We start from the raw sequence: 16,077 nt of genomic DNA on the forward strand, positions 1-16,077 counted from the left end.
TTCATTACTGAAATGAGTTCGATTAAATGTCATCGGTAACATTTATTTGACGAATTGTATTTATTTAACTTTATGTAAGCTCATTTCTGCCACAGAATAAAAATAAAAGTTCATCATTTCTTTTAGAATTGCATGTTTCTATCTCACAATTGCAAGTTATTCAGATTTGTGAGTTTATCATTTGCCATTGTGAGATGTAAAGTTGCAATCAGAATTGTGAGATGTAAAGTTGCAGTCAGAATTGTGAGATGTAAAGTTGCAATCAGAATTGTGAGATGTAAAGTTGCAGTCAGAATTGTGAGATGTAAAGTTGCAATCAGAATTGTGAGATGTAAAGTTGCAGTCAGAATTGTGAGATGTAAAGTTGCAATCAGAATTGTGAGATGTAAAGTTGCAATCAGAATTGTGAGATGTAAAGTTGCAATCAGAATTGTGAGATGTAAAGTTGCAGTCAGAATTGTGAGATGTAAAGTTGCAATCAGAATTGTGTAAATTCTGTAAAAAAAAAAAAAAGTAAATTGCGGGAGAAAAAGTCACAGTTGCCTTTTTTCATATTTTTACTCCGTGATGGAAGTAAGCTTCGATATACTTAATTACTAACTTACTTTATGAACGCTTATTTCTGCCTCAGAATAAAAATCTATATCTATAAAAGTAATTACTACTTTTTATATCTTGCAATTGTGTTATGAACTTGTAATTCAGACTTTTTTCCCCCTAAGAATCAAGTTTTTATCTTTAATTTGCAAGTTAAGTTAATTAATTCATTGAGATATAAACTCAAAATTCTGTGAGATAAAAAGTCACCCTTACTCCACCCCCATTTTTTTTATTTTTTATTCTGTGGCAGAAATAAGCTTCCATATAGCCTATACTTACTTATTTATAGACATTTATTTCTGCCACAGAATAAAAAATATATATATATTAAAAAAAATAAAAGGTAGGGTTTATATCTCACAATTGTGAGTTATACAGTAAATTCGCAATTAAGACATTTTTCTCCAAATTGGGAGGTTATATCTTGCAATTACAAGTTATGAGTTGTAAAAAAAAGTCACATTTGTGAGTTTAAAGGCACAATTACCTTTTTATATTTTTATTCCATAGAGGGAATAAGATTCCATATTCTTGCTTACGTACTTGTTTCTTTATTTCAGGGATTTCACTGTGTCTGCTGATGGCATCTTCATTGACAGAGAGAATCCTCAATGGCACTATTTCTTCCTTTGTGGAGTGAGAGGAATCCAGGTGAGATGATTAATATGACTTATAATGCATGCTTGCTTTATTGCATTACAATTGCAGTGATTTGACCCTTGACCTTGTGTATGCAATATATATTATTTCTAAGACAGACCTCTTCTGTTTTTACCTCAGCGACTGATTTTAAATTGTACCAGCGCGCCAGGCATGTGTACAGCGAGGCTGCGCATGTCCTGCAGTTTAAGGCCGCGTGCGACTCTTCCCCTGCCAACGCCGTCGCTCAGCTGGGCGACCTGATGAACCGAAGCCACGCCAGCTGCAGAGACTTGTACGAGTGCAGCTGCCCTGAGCTGGACCAGCTGGTGGACATATGTCTGTGAGTGAGACCGGCTAGCGATGCCATATCACACATAATACACTTAGGAATATTATATAAAAACATTTCTCTATAAAAATGTACACTACTGGTCAAAAATTTGGAACAATTAAGACTTTTTAATGTTCTGAAATAAGTCCGTTATGCTCACCAAGGCTGGATTTATTTGATCAAAAATACAGTAAAAACAGTAATATTGTGAAATATTACAATTGAAAATAACTGTTTTCTTTTTGAATATATTGTAAACTGTAATTTATTCCTGTGACGTAAAGCTGGATTTTCAGCATCATTACTCCAGTCTTCAGCGTCACATGATCCTTCAGAAATCATTCTAATATGCTGATCTGCTTAAGAAACATTTTTTTAACATTATCAATGTTTCTGCTGCTTAATATTTATTGAAAACCATGATACACTTTCCATTCAAAGTTTTGGGTTAAGAAAAAAGGTATTCAACGAATGCTGAAAATTCAGCTTTCATCACAGAAATAAATTAAATTTTACAGTACATTATATTTAAATAGAAAACAGTTTTTATAAATTGCAATAACATTGCTCAATATTACAGTGTTTTTTCTGTATTCTGTAAAATGTAATTAAATAAATTCAGCCTTGGTGAGCATAAGACACTTCTTTCAAAACCATAAAAAATCAAAATTTTGACCAGTATTTCTTACATGATGCTGAAATAGTTTGAACTGAATGAGTCACGTCTCTGAGCTCATGTAGCAAACTAATGGAAGTTGCCCGAGTCTGTCTAATGAATTGGCGTTTTAGCAGCATCTTCCCGCTCCCTTCACAGGCAGGCGGGTGCCGTGGGGTCGAGGCTAACCGGAGCTGGATGGGGAGGTTGCACGGTTTCCATGGTACCCGGAGAACGATTAGATTCTTTTCTCCAAACTGTGAGAGAACATTATTACGTGCCTGACGCACGTCGATCTGCTCTGGAGAAGCAGAGTTTATTCGTGACGAGGCCGGGAAGAGGGGCGGCAATTTTCATAGAGGGATGAAAAGTAGCGGGGCAATTTTCTCTCATTTTAGCAACACAATCGAGCCTGTGGCCTTAGAAGCAGGAGGTGGTATGTATAATGGCAGATATGATGAAAGGGAAACAGACTGTATAAAGTCTGAAAGGGCATTTGTACTCTGCATGCCTTAAAAGAATGAAGAAAGCACTCTGATCTTTATATAGCCAATTTAAGGTTGTCAAGGCATTAGAGAAAGATCCAAGAGATGATCAGTACATTCCTAACTTTGCTGCACTTTCTAAAAGCGTTGAAGGTCAATATTCAACCAGTTGCATTCAATAAAAATCTCAACGTTTTCAATCCTCGTCATTTACTTTATAGAATCAATAATAACTGTTAGTGGTTTTTACTACACTATTACTACTGCTTATATTTCCATTTAGGGATTCAAACTCATTTTAAGTATTACAAGGAAACTGATGTATTGCGGTCACATTTTTCATTGCTCGGTGAATTTTCGTGAGCTAAATCCAGTCATTTCAAGAATTTGAAGAGAACTTCGCAATGAGTAAAACATTAGCTATATGAAACATGAACGCAAACATTCCTTTTTAAATAAATGAAACAATGGCCATTTAATGCATATCATATAAAAAATTACAATGACTTGTATAAAAATCCATGCATTTAAATAAAAACGATAAACAATCTGCATGGTCTTTGTTGACAAAATAGCACAGCAGAAAATCTTATACATTCGTCATAAATATATTTACCATAACATTAAATTAACATGTCAACTGTACATTCATAAACAGGTAATGCTGCATGACCCCCTTCATCAAATAAATTATTTAAAAATATGATCTACATTAATGTAGTCAATGAACAGCCTGAATCAAAGAAAAAAACAATGGCAACACATTCGACTCGACAACTGAAAGTACTTCCTTTAATGAAAGGAAAACAAAAAGGCACAAAAATTCCTTCTGTAAAGAAATGCCCATTTTATAGACCTTTTGTATTAGATAGATGTGGAATTCTAGACGTTTAAACGTGTAAATGCTTCAGTCTATCGCTTGATGGAAGGCACGACTCAACGTAAAAACTCAATATTCTCGGTTCGCTGCGCTGCATGCAAAAGCACTAACTACGGTTTGAATTATGGACAAGTGTCTGATGCATCGATATCAGACATTCCTAAGTGTTACTACTCATCCAGTAGCATGATGCATTTGGGTGCATTTTTGTAAACTGAGTATAGGTATCTGTGATGCAACTTCCAGGTCTTTCAACATATCCATATTTAATATGCATTGCATTTATAATCCTAAACCACTGCAGATGGCTGTATCAGTGTTTATAACAACATAAGAGGTATTATTTCACATACGTGTACATGTTTACTCCCTTATGCTTTATTAGTATTGTTAGAATTATGTATTTTGTTGAACGTAAACTCTAAAGTTTAATTAATTGTTCCAATGCCTGAATCATTCGCATATGGAAGGCAAATTCCGCAGCGGGATTACAAAATAAATAAACAGGTATATGCAACTTTTTGTCACAATTCTAAATTCTGATGTTTTTTTTCTCCAGGATGACGCGATTTTTTTTCTTGCAATTTTGAGTTTATATCTCACAATTCTGACTTTTTCTCAGAATTCTAGATTTACATTTTGCAATTCTGTTTTTTTTTGTCATTGAATTAAATATAAAATGCTAACTTCTGCTTTATCTCAAAATTTTTACTTTTTTCTTGTAATTGCGAGATATCTCACAATTTATGACTTCAGAGAACTGAGTTTGTATCTTAACATCTTGCAATTCTGACTTTTTCTCTCACGATTCCAAGAAAAGAAAACAGAATTGTGAGACGTAAGCTCAGAATTCTGAGGAAAAAAGCAGAATTGCAAGAAAAAAAGGCAGAATTTCAAGATTTAAACTTAGAATTCTTTTTCTTGCAATTTTGAGATTATATCTCGCAATTTTGACTTTTTTTTCTCAGAATTCTAGATTTACATTTCGCTATTCCGTTTTTTCGTCATGGAATTAAATATAAAAAAAAGGTAACTGCGGCTTTATCTGACAATATGTACTTTTTTCTTGTAATTGCGAGATATCTCACAATTCTGACTTTTCTTCAGAGAACTTAGTTTGTGTTTTAACATCTTGCAATTCTGACTTTTTTTCTCACGACTGCAAGAAGGAAAAAGGCAGAATTGCGAGAAAAAAGGCAGAATTTCAAGATATAAACTCAGAATTGCGAGAAAAAGAATTCTCAGAATTCTAGGTTTACATTTTGCTATTCCGATTTTTTTGTCATGGAATTAAATATAAAAAAGGTAACTGCGGCTTAATCTCACAATTTGTTTTTCTCAGAATTCTAGATTTACATTTTGCAATTCTGTTTTTTTTTTGTCATTGAATTAAATATAAAATGCTAACTGCTGCTTTATCTCAAAATTTTTACTTTTTTCTTGTAATTGTGAGATATCTCACAATTTATGACTTCAGAGAACTGAGTTTGTGTCTTAACATCTTGCAATTCTGACTTTTTTTTCTCACGACTGCAAGAAGGAAAAAGGCAGAATTGCGAGAAAAAAGGCAGAATTTCAAGATATAAACTCAGAATTGCGAGAAAAAGAATTCTCAGAATTCTAGGTTTACATTTTGCTATTCCGATTTTTTTGTCATGGAATTAAATATAAAAAAGGTAACTGTGGCTTAATCTCACAATTTGTCATTTTTTCTTGCAATTGCGAAATATCTCACAAATCCGACTTTTCTTCAGAGAACTGAATTTGTATCAATTCTGACTTTTTTTTTCTCACAATTGCGAGAAAAGAAGACAGAATTGTGAGATATAAATTCAAAATTACAAAGAAAAAAGTCTGAATGGTGACATAAAAAGTCACAATTACCTTTTTATTTTTTTTATCCTGTGGCGGAAACAAGCTTCCATGCAAAGGCATAAAAGCAAGTTCCTAAAACTCCAAATACAAAAACATTGAATTTGTGCCAGAAGAGGTGAAAATACAAAATGAAATCTAAATGAATCTCAGGTTCATTTTCAAATTCAAACGGGTGCCTTGTGAGATATGATGCATGAGAAAATGAGTGTTATCTGTGTTTCATTGTGCTGGCTCTTTGGAGTCTCCTGTGCATGTCTAGCCCTCCCATAGTCTAGTCGTGCCCACGACATCTCTGTGTGTCTGCTCACAATCCATTATCATTTTCTCACATTAAAGACTGTAAAGGAAGAAAAATGCTCCTTTATCTGGCCTCCAAGTCTTCCACCGTTACCTCTTGGTTTTGGTCACTTTCCCTCCCAAATCCAGTGCTGTTGGTCTCTGCAACATCGGTTGTGCCGCCGTTTTTCACCAAGCTGGTGCCTCTTGTGGGCGAGGATAGTGGGTATGTGGAAGTGGAGGATGTGGGTACCTTCATGTTCTTGCCGGAGGTGATGAGTTCTCCGTATCCCTGCTGGTGGGCGAAAGCGTACGCCGAGCGCCGAGAACTCGTCCTGCGGACTCTCCTGAGGTTCTGCCCTTGAGGACCCTGCCTCCTAGAGACCTGCTGAAGTAAACGCACCTACGGGAGTGAAAACGGTTTTGACATTAATTGCAGTCAGTGGTAAAAGGGCATGTTAATAATTTTCAATTCCCTCTGTACAAGGCAAGTGTTTATGTAGTAACCTTGTCAGTGTGCGTTGGATAGAGGTCAGCCTTGATGAAGCGGACAGCCACCATGGGCATTATACACACGACTGTGGTGAGGAGGATGACGAGCCACACAATCTTCTGATTCAGAGAGTTCCGTGCGGTACCTACAGGCAAACACAATATGTTTAACTTCAGTAATATCAGTGGCCTAGAAAAAACGGCTAATTTTTCTCAGATCAGCGGCTTTTTTGAACGTGTTTTTGATTAAATGCCTGAAATAAGGCCTGTGGTCAACACTAGCTCAAGATATTTTCATGTTTTGTTCTATAGGTTTTTGTCAAGGGATCTTGTGGGTTGTCCTACAAAAATACGTCATCGTTGCAGCGCTCTATATCTGACAGTTCTGGTTGCAGAATGATATAATCATTGATAACAAATAGCCTGAGAATCTGCTTTTCACAATTGCATCTTTATCTTAAATGTAATGCTGCATCCACACCAGTAGGTGTCAGTATGAAGTCCAAGACCAACTGTCTTGTTTTTTAGACAATAATTAACAAAAATAAAAAGATTTAGTGCACCTATAAACCCATTTACATTCTTACCTATGAAAGGAAACTGGTTTGGGAATATGGTAAATATGCCGTCACTGTGCATTGCAAAAAGGATTGCAAAGTAAACAGCTAGACTTCCCCAGATAAAGAAGTGGTTAACAGCGGTCCAGTAGTTGGTGTCAAGCCCAATCTGAAACAAAATTCAATATTCTTAACACTAATTTAGGCTTCTTTTTTATTTAACGATATATATGCACATCATTAAAGGGATAGTTCACCCAAAAACGTTTTAAATATGGATATTTTTCTTACAAAAATGCATCGATTTGCTTCAGAAGGCCTTTATTCACCCCCCGGAGCCGCGTGGGGCACTTTTTATGATGGATGCGCTTTATTGGACTTCTTTAGGACTATTGAAAAATATCACCCATTCACTGCCATTATAAAGTTTGAAAGAGCCAGGACATTTTTTTAATTTAACTCTGATTGGATTCGTCTGAAAGAAGAAAGTCATATACACCTAGGATGCTTTGAGAGTGAGTAAATCATGGGGTAATTTTCATTTTTGGGTGAACTGTCCTTTTAATATTATTTGCATTGTGATATTTTCATGAGAATTAAGTACATTTTCAATTTTTTGCTGCATTTCAGTAATAAAAACGAGATTTTTTTTGTTTTTTACATAATTTTTTCCCCCAAATTATATACAAAATCTTTATTATACAATGATTATAGCACCTTATACAAAATATTTATACTGTTTTATTTCTTAAATTATATTTGTTTAATGATATATATATATATAGAGAGAGAGAGAGAGAGATTGCAATGTCAAGTTAAACAGAAATAACCTTTATGTACTGTACATTGTCATTTATTTCTAAAGTATTTTAATGGATTGAGTAAACAAGCACAGTTGTTAAACTGCCTCACCTGGACACTGACCACAATCACCAAAGAGGTTGCTATGGTTACCGCGAAAGCCTGTTGATCAGAGATGTGGGCGCCGTCATCCCGCACAGCGGTCATGAAGGCTCCGTATGGGATGAAGAAGAGGATAAATGAGGTACAGACCCCCTGCAGTGTACAGGTGAAGAACTTCCTCTTGTTAAAGAGCTGGTTCAGTTGCCCAGGTCTGTACAGGTTTGGATAGCGTAAACTGTACTGCTCGTTCACATCCTGCAAAATCAACACATTTTATGTTAAAAGGCAAAGATTGCAATTGTGTTTGGTGCTGCTACACAATGCACCAAAAATTGACACCTAGACTAGGCTTACCTGGTCAAACAGACCCATGGCCAGAACAGGAAGTGAGGTGTAGACAATGTTGAAGAGTGTGATGAACCACTGGTCATATACCGTCTTTAAAGACAAAAATATTATTCATAATCATAAATTGAAATCACATGCATATTCCATCCACAGCCTGAAATAATATAAAGTTTTACCTGGGCAGAGAATCCACAGAGGAATCCGTACCAGAAATGAACCAGCGTGAAGGCGAAGTTCTTGTAAAAGAAGTAGCAGAGGAAGTTGCACATGCGGTGGTAGGACCAGCGGCCGTGGACGAGCAGGAGACGCTGCAGGTAGCGAAACTGGGCGAAGGAATAGTCAGAGGCCAACACCGCCTGCATCCCCTCCTGTCCGCTGATGCCCACGCCAATGTGGGCTGCTGAGGGAGAGCAGAGACAGTATACACACATTACACATCCTTTACAGATCAAAAAGGCCAGCATATTTCCATAGCAACCACTCTATTAGATCAGCAGTGCATCTACATTGAATACTTCAGCCGTATGGCGTACACATCACAAGCACCAGATCACACGGAGCAAAACAGATAGACGGATACATAGACCATTACATAGATACACAGACAGACGGATAGATAGATAGGAAGACATGCAAAGATGATAGATACAGGGGTTAAGGCAAAAAAAAATCCTGAGCCTGAACTTTTTTCCGGGGGCAGGGCGGACTTTAACATTTGAAAGGATACTATGGCAAAGTTATTGCTTTCTTTATTCAAACTGATTTTTTTTTTCATGAAAATATGGTTGACCTGAAGAATGAAAGCTGTATCATACACTTGGAAAATTATGAGCTACATCACCGCTTATCGACACTAGGGGTGTGACAATACACTTAGCTCACGAGATGAGACAAAATACAGATACTTGGTTCACTAGAACGTGACAATATTTTAATTCTATTTTTAAGAAATTTTCAATGACCAAATATTTGTCTTTTAATTACAAAAAGTAGAACAATGCAGTTGTATTTAGAAATATTTTAACTAATCTAGGCTGTAACTAGTGATTATTTTGGTAATCAAGTAATCTACTGATTATTTTGACAACTGAGTAATCTGATATTTTTTTTATTAACAAACAGACCTAAGTGAAAACCAGGCTTCAGTATGACTATTTACGTATATATAAACTAACGACGAGGCAATAATAATTGGCTCAAATAAAATATCAAAACCAAGAAATTACATGATTGTATTGAACAACACTGTTAAAATACATAATGTAATATGCCTATGCATAATATGAACATAACCAACTTAAGTACATTATGTATTATAACACCTGCTGGGCACCAACGGCCTGGTGACGTTTCACTTTACAGCGTGATTAAACAATGTTTAAATCCATTTAATTTTAATATTTGGCCACATGCAGAAACTTTATTTTGAAATCGCGATGTACAATACATGGCATATTTAGACAGGTTGATGTATTCTCCTGTGTTGGCAAAGGTTTATAAATGATTTACATTACAAATCTAGTGAGATAATGCACACTGTTTTTCCAGATGAACGTTAAGCAATTCAAATTCACGGCATATGCAGAGGAAGAGTTTAGCCCCTTTCACACATACAGTACTGGTAAATTACCTGTACCATTAATAGATCATAAGAACAGGACCTTTTCAAAAAGCTGTGAAAAGCTGTGCTCCTCTCATGCCATTGGTAGGCGAACTCATGAACTCGAAAGTGATATCAATCAACAAGATTTTTTTTTTTAAATGTAGGACTATTTTTTCCGCAGCCAAATGCTGCACGCCGGAGATCCGGCACGGTGCCCTGTAGATAGATAGATAGCCAAAGATAGACTGACAGAAAGATAGTTAGATGGACAGATATGATCAATGGGTGGATATACAGATAATTTGGCATTGATTAGCAGGTCATTAGGCGTGTCTTACTATTGATCATACTGACGTCATTGGCTCCGTCGCCGATGGCGAGAGTGACGGCTCTCTTGTGTCTCTTTATGAGCTCCACCACCAGAGCTTTCTGCAGCGGAGTGACCCGACAGCAGATGACCGTCTTACACAGACACGCCACGTCCACCAGGATCTGCTCCAGGTCTGCCTCTAGGGCATGAGCCTTCAAATAACAACACACAAACCTTATATTCAATGCCATCTATACACTCTCAGCATGTGTTGGCAGAATTCTTTCAATTAAGTTCATTTGTCAGAGCTTTGAATCGATGTCACTGGCCTCGAAGACACATTAATCCAGGCAAAACCAATTTCAGCCACTCTCTCTACCTTAAAAACCCCATTTTTAAGTATAATGCTGAACTGAATGTTCTGTTTGAACAGAACGACCATCGTTAGGAGCTCAGCACAACGTTATTAAGACAGTAATTAAGTCAAATTCTCTTCAGCCCTTACCAGACTGTGTCCGTTGATGATTAAAGCATACTCTGCGATGATGGTCTCTTCAAAGACAGAGTCACTCGAGTACAATTCTGTCTTTTCCATGTCAAGGCCACTGCTGAATTTGTCTTTGCCAGGTCCCATGATTCTCTCTCTAGCCATCCTGTGCACAAAGCAACAGAAAAAGACATTTTATTTTAAAATCTCAAATAATGGCTCAATCCAAAGTGACAAAACACAAAACAGCAAGATTTCCATTTTTTGGTGAATCTCTGAATACAAATATGTCTGGATTTATGCGCGAAATAAGACAGTGAAATGTCACCTGAGCTCCTGTTGAACCTCAAGCATGGTGTGACCTGAGATTATAAACACCTCGTTCATGTCGTCTCTGAGCATGTTACAGGAGTAGCCGATGTTCATTGCCGTCTCTGCAACCACAACAGGAACGATTCTTCATTATGTTGTGTGAGACAGTTAGAATGTGTCTCAATTAAGATTGAGCGGTCTTCAATGAATCCTACATGTTCTCATTAGCACTGGTTACCTAGCTTGTCCCCGGTGAGCACCCAGATCTTGATGTTGGCCAAGGTCAGACAGGCAATAGTCTCTGGAACTCCTTCCTGAAGTTTGTCCTCTATGGCTGTAGCACCAAGCAGCTTCAGGAAAATGAGAGACATGTTTGTTTCAAAAGCAAAAATGTAACATTTCCTGTAACCCAACACAAAATGACTCCACTGTGATGTGACCCCCTCTCTCCCTCTCTCTCTCACACACACACACACACACACGATGTGCAAAACTCCGCATTTGAACAGTCAATAGCAAATACTTAAACTAATAACAAAACAGTAGCTGATTCAGAAGCTCCAGATTGTCATAGCAAAGTCAGAATTACCTCCTCTCCTAGGTTCACGAAACGGTCGTCCATAAAATGCATTGCTGTTCTGTTGTAAGTAATCTTAAAGATTCCTAAATGCATCTACTTTCGGAAGGCCAAATAAAGTGCTTTTGCTTTCGCCTAGAAACACACAGCGTCTCCCTGACATGCTGCTTCAACACTAACTGCGGTTACTGAAACCACGCCTTCTTTCTTTGCGTGCACATTTGGGCGCATTATACTAATATTTCCACATAGTGAGGTAGATATGTGGGGGCGTGTTAGAACGAGCCGTTTTAGGGGAGCGTGGCAGTCTTAACTTTGATAAAGAATATCTCTTTGGTTTTGAGACTTTAGTCTTTGCAACTTCAGGGATCTTATCTATTCACAATCAGCTTGTAACACTCCAAAGAGAAAGGAAAACTTGAAATCGCATCATATGACCCCTTTAAACTTGATAAATGGTTGTTAACGGCATCGCTGAAAAGGACAAATACAGACGTTTCTTCATCTACAAGTAAGCTTGACTCTGAAAAGACTCAAAATAAACCTAAACGAAGAAAATTATAGTAGTGACTAGTGCTATGTGTGGGAGCAGACAACAAACAAACAGTTACCGCTCTGTGTTGTATGCTCACAAGTCTTGTCAAATGAAGCTTTGAAACCGAACAAACTATGACGGCACTGAGACAAAACAAAGCGAATATGCGTCCAAGCCTACTAAGTTTTTGGAAAACAAACTTAAAAGAGTACCAAAGCAGGAAAAGCACCTGCGTTCTCTGGCAACGACAACAGTAACACCGTGTCCTAGCTACTCGCAATGCCGCAGCACACAATAAAAGGTATCTTTTCCATGTTAATCTGAGTTTTTGTCCTACCCAGACGTGATGGCGTTTCTATTTTTAAAACGGTTTCTATTTCTGCGATGTCGCAAGTGGAACAACAGCATGCAAACTATAACAATGATAATCGCAGGTACTGATTATGTGCTTTATTCAATGTTAAAAGTGTCTAATGTGAGTTTTAACATAATTTTGCATGACATTTATAGCCATACTGAAAACAACAACATAGTTTAGCTCAGATCTTAAAAATAAATTAAAGCAAACACGTTAAAACTGTGAACTCAATGCGAACCAACAAGTGTTTTCCATAACAAAGATGGTATCGGTCACTCAGTATGTACATTTAATAATGCTCAAAAGGTTTAATACTTATAAATTAGATTATAAACTTGTGCATTTCGGGAGTGCCGTGAGTTTCTGCGCTTCTAATTGGCTGTGATATTTGATTGATTCTGTCGCGTCGCATTGTTGCTTCGCATCTGGTGTGGACAGCTAAATTGCTTTTTGCTGGAATCTTGTCAAATCTGGTTAGGACACGGTTTAAGAGTGGAGGTATCTTATCGCATTGCAAAGGCTGGAAAACCTCACACAATTGGTGAAAATGAGATTTTACCTGCCTGACACAAATAGCAGGTTCATTGAAAAAATGTTGTAGTGGGCCGCGGAAACAGATGTGTTTGGTTGTGTGGGCTAAACTTTTTTCAGTTAAAAAAGGTTGGGAACCACTGCCATAGAGGAACCATTTTTGGTTCCCCAATAAACCTTACAGTCATCAGTTCTTAAAAGAACCATTGTTGTCTTAGTGAGTTTCTGCGCTTCTAATTGGCTGTGATATTTGATTGATTCTGTCGCGTCGCATTGTTGCTTCGCATCTGGTGTGGACAGCTAAATTGCTTTTTGCTGGAATCTTGTCAAATCTGGTTAGGACACGGTTTAAGAGTGGAGGTATCTTATCGCATTGCAAAGGCTGGAAAACCTCACACAATTGGTGAAAATGAGATTTTACCTGCCTGACACAAATAGCAGGTTCATTGAAAAAATGTTGTAGTGGGCCGCGGAAACAGATGTGTTTGGTTGTGTGGGCTAAACTTTAAAAAAGGTTGGGAACCACTGCCATAGACGAACCATTTTTGGTTCCCCAATAAACCTTACAGTCATCAGTTCTTAAAAGAACCATTGTTGTCTTAGTGTAAAGAACCTTTTTGTTTTTTTTAACTATAAACAACCTAAAGGTTCCATGGATGTTAAAGGTTCTCTTTATGGAACCATCAATGCCAAGTCATTTTCCCAGTCACATTTACCATCATGCCCTGCTCTATTTCTTCATACAGAGCCCCAAGTTTTTCTTCTCTGTTCTCCAGTGCCGTGCTGGCAAACAGCAGTTTCTTCATCCATTCGTCAAACACGTCTTCATCCAGGTCTTTGCACGCCAGCGCTAATGTTCTCAAACCCTCCCCGGCGAACTCCTGCCACACAGAAACAGTGGAAATTAATTTATCTCTCACCATGAAAATTGAAACCCAGTCAGTGCGGTAAATGTTTCTTCAGTGCTACACAGTTCTTTGATCTAATCAGTGAAAGCATCTACTTCCTGTTTGCAGTCATTATCAATAAGCTTCTGAAAGCATGCTATTCATACCCCGCTAGCATAGCTTCTTCAGTGACGTCAGTCTGATTGCTCTTTGAGGAACCACAGAAAGCCGTAAATGAGACATGAATGATGGACATCTTCTCATGATAAGTACGGCCTATGAGCTGCTTTTAGACCGACCTATCGAGCTGAAGACAATAGCCTTGTCTGATGCATTATTCTTTCTTTGAATGTGGTTTGAGTGGTTGATTTCACTGATTATATTCATAGCTAAAAACGGCATTTTCACATTTTCTTAGGAAAATCGCATGGTGTTCGTAATAGATGTACCTTTGTTGAAGTAGCTGTATAATGTAATGGCAAGGACAATAATGAATCACATTGCTTGGAGCCAGCAAATGTGTTAGTATAAAGTATTTTCCATCTGAAACGTCTACAAGAAACTTAATGGAATTGATCTGAATAAAATAAAGCCCATCTCTTCTAAGACCGAGCTTTGAACTGAGGAGAAAATTAGACTTGCTTGCATCGATTGTGCCGCTCTGACACTCGCGGTGTGCATTTGCTGTAATTTGTCATGTGGAACGGTGTGTGTCTGCATCTCTCAAGAGCTTCAATAACTAAGACACTGAGTATGAGACACTGCATATTTGAAGCTTATGATCTGGATTTGTTTGGAAGTATTATCATTTTTTAGGTTTTAATTGACACCTGAATTAGGCCAAAGTGGGCATATACCAAGGTTTACATCAAACTCCAAAAAGTACATAGAATATCATGAAATTACCATGGTAAAAAAGCATGGCTTTATTATGATAAAGGCCCAAAAACATGGGTTTACCATGGTACTGCATTCAAATGCAGTATTACCATGGTATCATACACACCCAAAAAACTTGGTATTACCATTGTAAATGCCCTACAGCATGGTCTTACCATGGTATCACATCTAAACAACATGGTGAATGCCCAACAAAATGGTTTTTACCATGGTAATGCATTAAAATAACATGGCATTACTATAGTACATGCCTAAAACATGGTATTACCATGATAAATTCCTCTAAACATGATCTTACCATGGTATATCATCTAAATAACATTGTATTACCATTATAAATGCCTGACAGTAAGGCTTTACCACACGACTACATCATGGTATAACTACAGTATATGCCCAAATACAATTGTATTGCCACGGGTAATGCCTCAAAACATGGTCTTTCCACATTATCGCATTCATAACATGGTATTTTTATGGTAAATGCCAAACAACATAGTTTTACCATGCTAAAGCAACCAAAAAAACATAGTACTGCCGCAGTACATATGGAAACAACAAAACATTTCCAGAATGCTAAATAACATGGTTTTACAATGTTACTGTGTCCAGATAACATTGTATTAATACAGTACATGAGTAAAAACATGGTTTACCATGGTGCTGCATCCAAATAACATGATAGTACTACATTATATAGCCCAAAACCATGGTATTTCCATGGTAAATGCCTAAAACATGATCATTCCATGCTATCACATCCTAAAACTTAGTATTACCATGGTAAATGTCAAACAACATAGTTTTATCATGACACTGCATCCAAATTACACAGTTTTACCACAGTACATGTGGACCAAATAAGATATGTCCATGGTAAATGCCAAACAACATGGTATTACAATGGTACTGTGTCCAAATAGCAGTGAATTATCACAGTACATGTGGAAAAAACACAGTTTACCATGGTGCTGCATCCTAATAACATGATATTACTATAGTATACGCCCAAAAACATGGTATTACCATGAAAAATGCCTCAAAACATGGCATTTGCATGGTATCACATCCAAAAAAACATGGTATTGCCAAGGTACTGCATCCAAATAACCAGTTTTACCACAGTACATGTGGAAAAACATGGTTTTACCCCAGAAAGGGAAGGATGGCTTAGCAATAGAGACTTACATTAAGGTGCTCTGAGGTAGTAAACATAAGCTCTTCATTAGACGGGTCCAGCCTGTCGAAGAGTATTGTGTCGGCTCCTTTTGAGTAAAGCTTTAACTGCCCCTTTGGGTTCCTCACTGCGGAAGAGACAGGAAATGAGAGTGCTACTTATAAATGTCTAAGTATTAGTGCTGTCAAACGATTAATCGCATCCAAAATAAACGTTTGTGTTTACATAATATATGTGTGTGTACTGTGTATATTTATTATGTATATTTAAATACAAACACATGCATGTATATATTTAAGAAAAATATGTTATGTTTATATATTAAATATATTTATATATAATATAAAATATACTTA

At 37.0% G+C, this 16,077-nt stretch overlaps 2 protein-coding genes across 2 annotated transcripts in view; one reads left to right on the forward strand and one right to left on the reverse strand.

Moving 5' to 3' along the window:
* Positions 1–3,181, forward strand: part of LOC107589326 (N-acetylgalactosamine kinase-like) — a 9,748-nt gene extending 6,567 nt beyond the window's left edge. The window contains exons 9-10 of the mRNA XM_016277736.1: positions 1,381–1,582; positions 2,388–3,181. Coding sequence (XP_016133222.1) covers positions 1,381–1,582; positions 2,388–2,595 — 410 coding nt within the window. The 3' untranslated portion in view covers positions 2,596–3,181. The remainder of the gene's footprint in view (positions 1–1,380; positions 1,583–2,387) is intronic.
* A 2,319-nt stretch (positions 3,182–5,500) lies between these two features.
* LOC107589328 (probable phospholipid-transporting ATPase IM) overlaps positions 5,501–16,077 on the reverse strand; it is a 36,275-nt gene continuing 25,698 nt past the window's right edge. Inside the window, exons 18-28 of the mRNA XM_016277738.1 lie at positions 13,474–13,638; positions 10,995–11,106; positions 10,773–10,878; positions 10,463–10,610; positions 9,986–10,169; positions 8,221–8,444; positions 8,051–8,134; positions 7,706–7,951; positions 6,824–6,962; positions 6,252–6,382; positions 5,501–6,147 (exon numbers count right to left, since the gene is read on the reverse strand). Coding sequence (XP_016133224.1) covers positions 5,830–6,147; positions 6,252–6,382; positions 6,824–6,962; positions 7,706–7,951; positions 8,051–8,134; positions 8,221–8,444; positions 9,986–10,169; positions 10,463–10,610; positions 10,773–10,878; positions 10,995–11,106; positions 13,474–13,638 — 1,857 coding nt within the window. The 3' untranslated portion in view covers positions 5,501–5,829. The remainder of the gene's footprint in view (positions 6,148–6,251; positions 6,383–6,823; positions 6,963–7,705; positions 7,952–8,050; positions 8,135–8,220; positions 8,445–9,985; positions 10,170–10,462; positions 10,611–10,772; positions 10,879–10,994; positions 11,107–13,473; positions 13,639–16,077) is intronic.

Source organism: Sinocyclocheilus grahami, unplaced genomic scaffold, assembly GCF_001515645.1.
Source record: "Sinocyclocheilus grahami isolate Dianchi unplaced genomic scaffold, SAMN03320097.WGS_v1.1 scaffold115.1, whole genome shotgun sequence".
Taxonomy (NCBI): domain Eukaryota; kingdom Metazoa; phylum Chordata; class Actinopteri; order Cypriniformes; family Cyprinidae; genus Sinocyclocheilus; species Sinocyclocheilus grahami.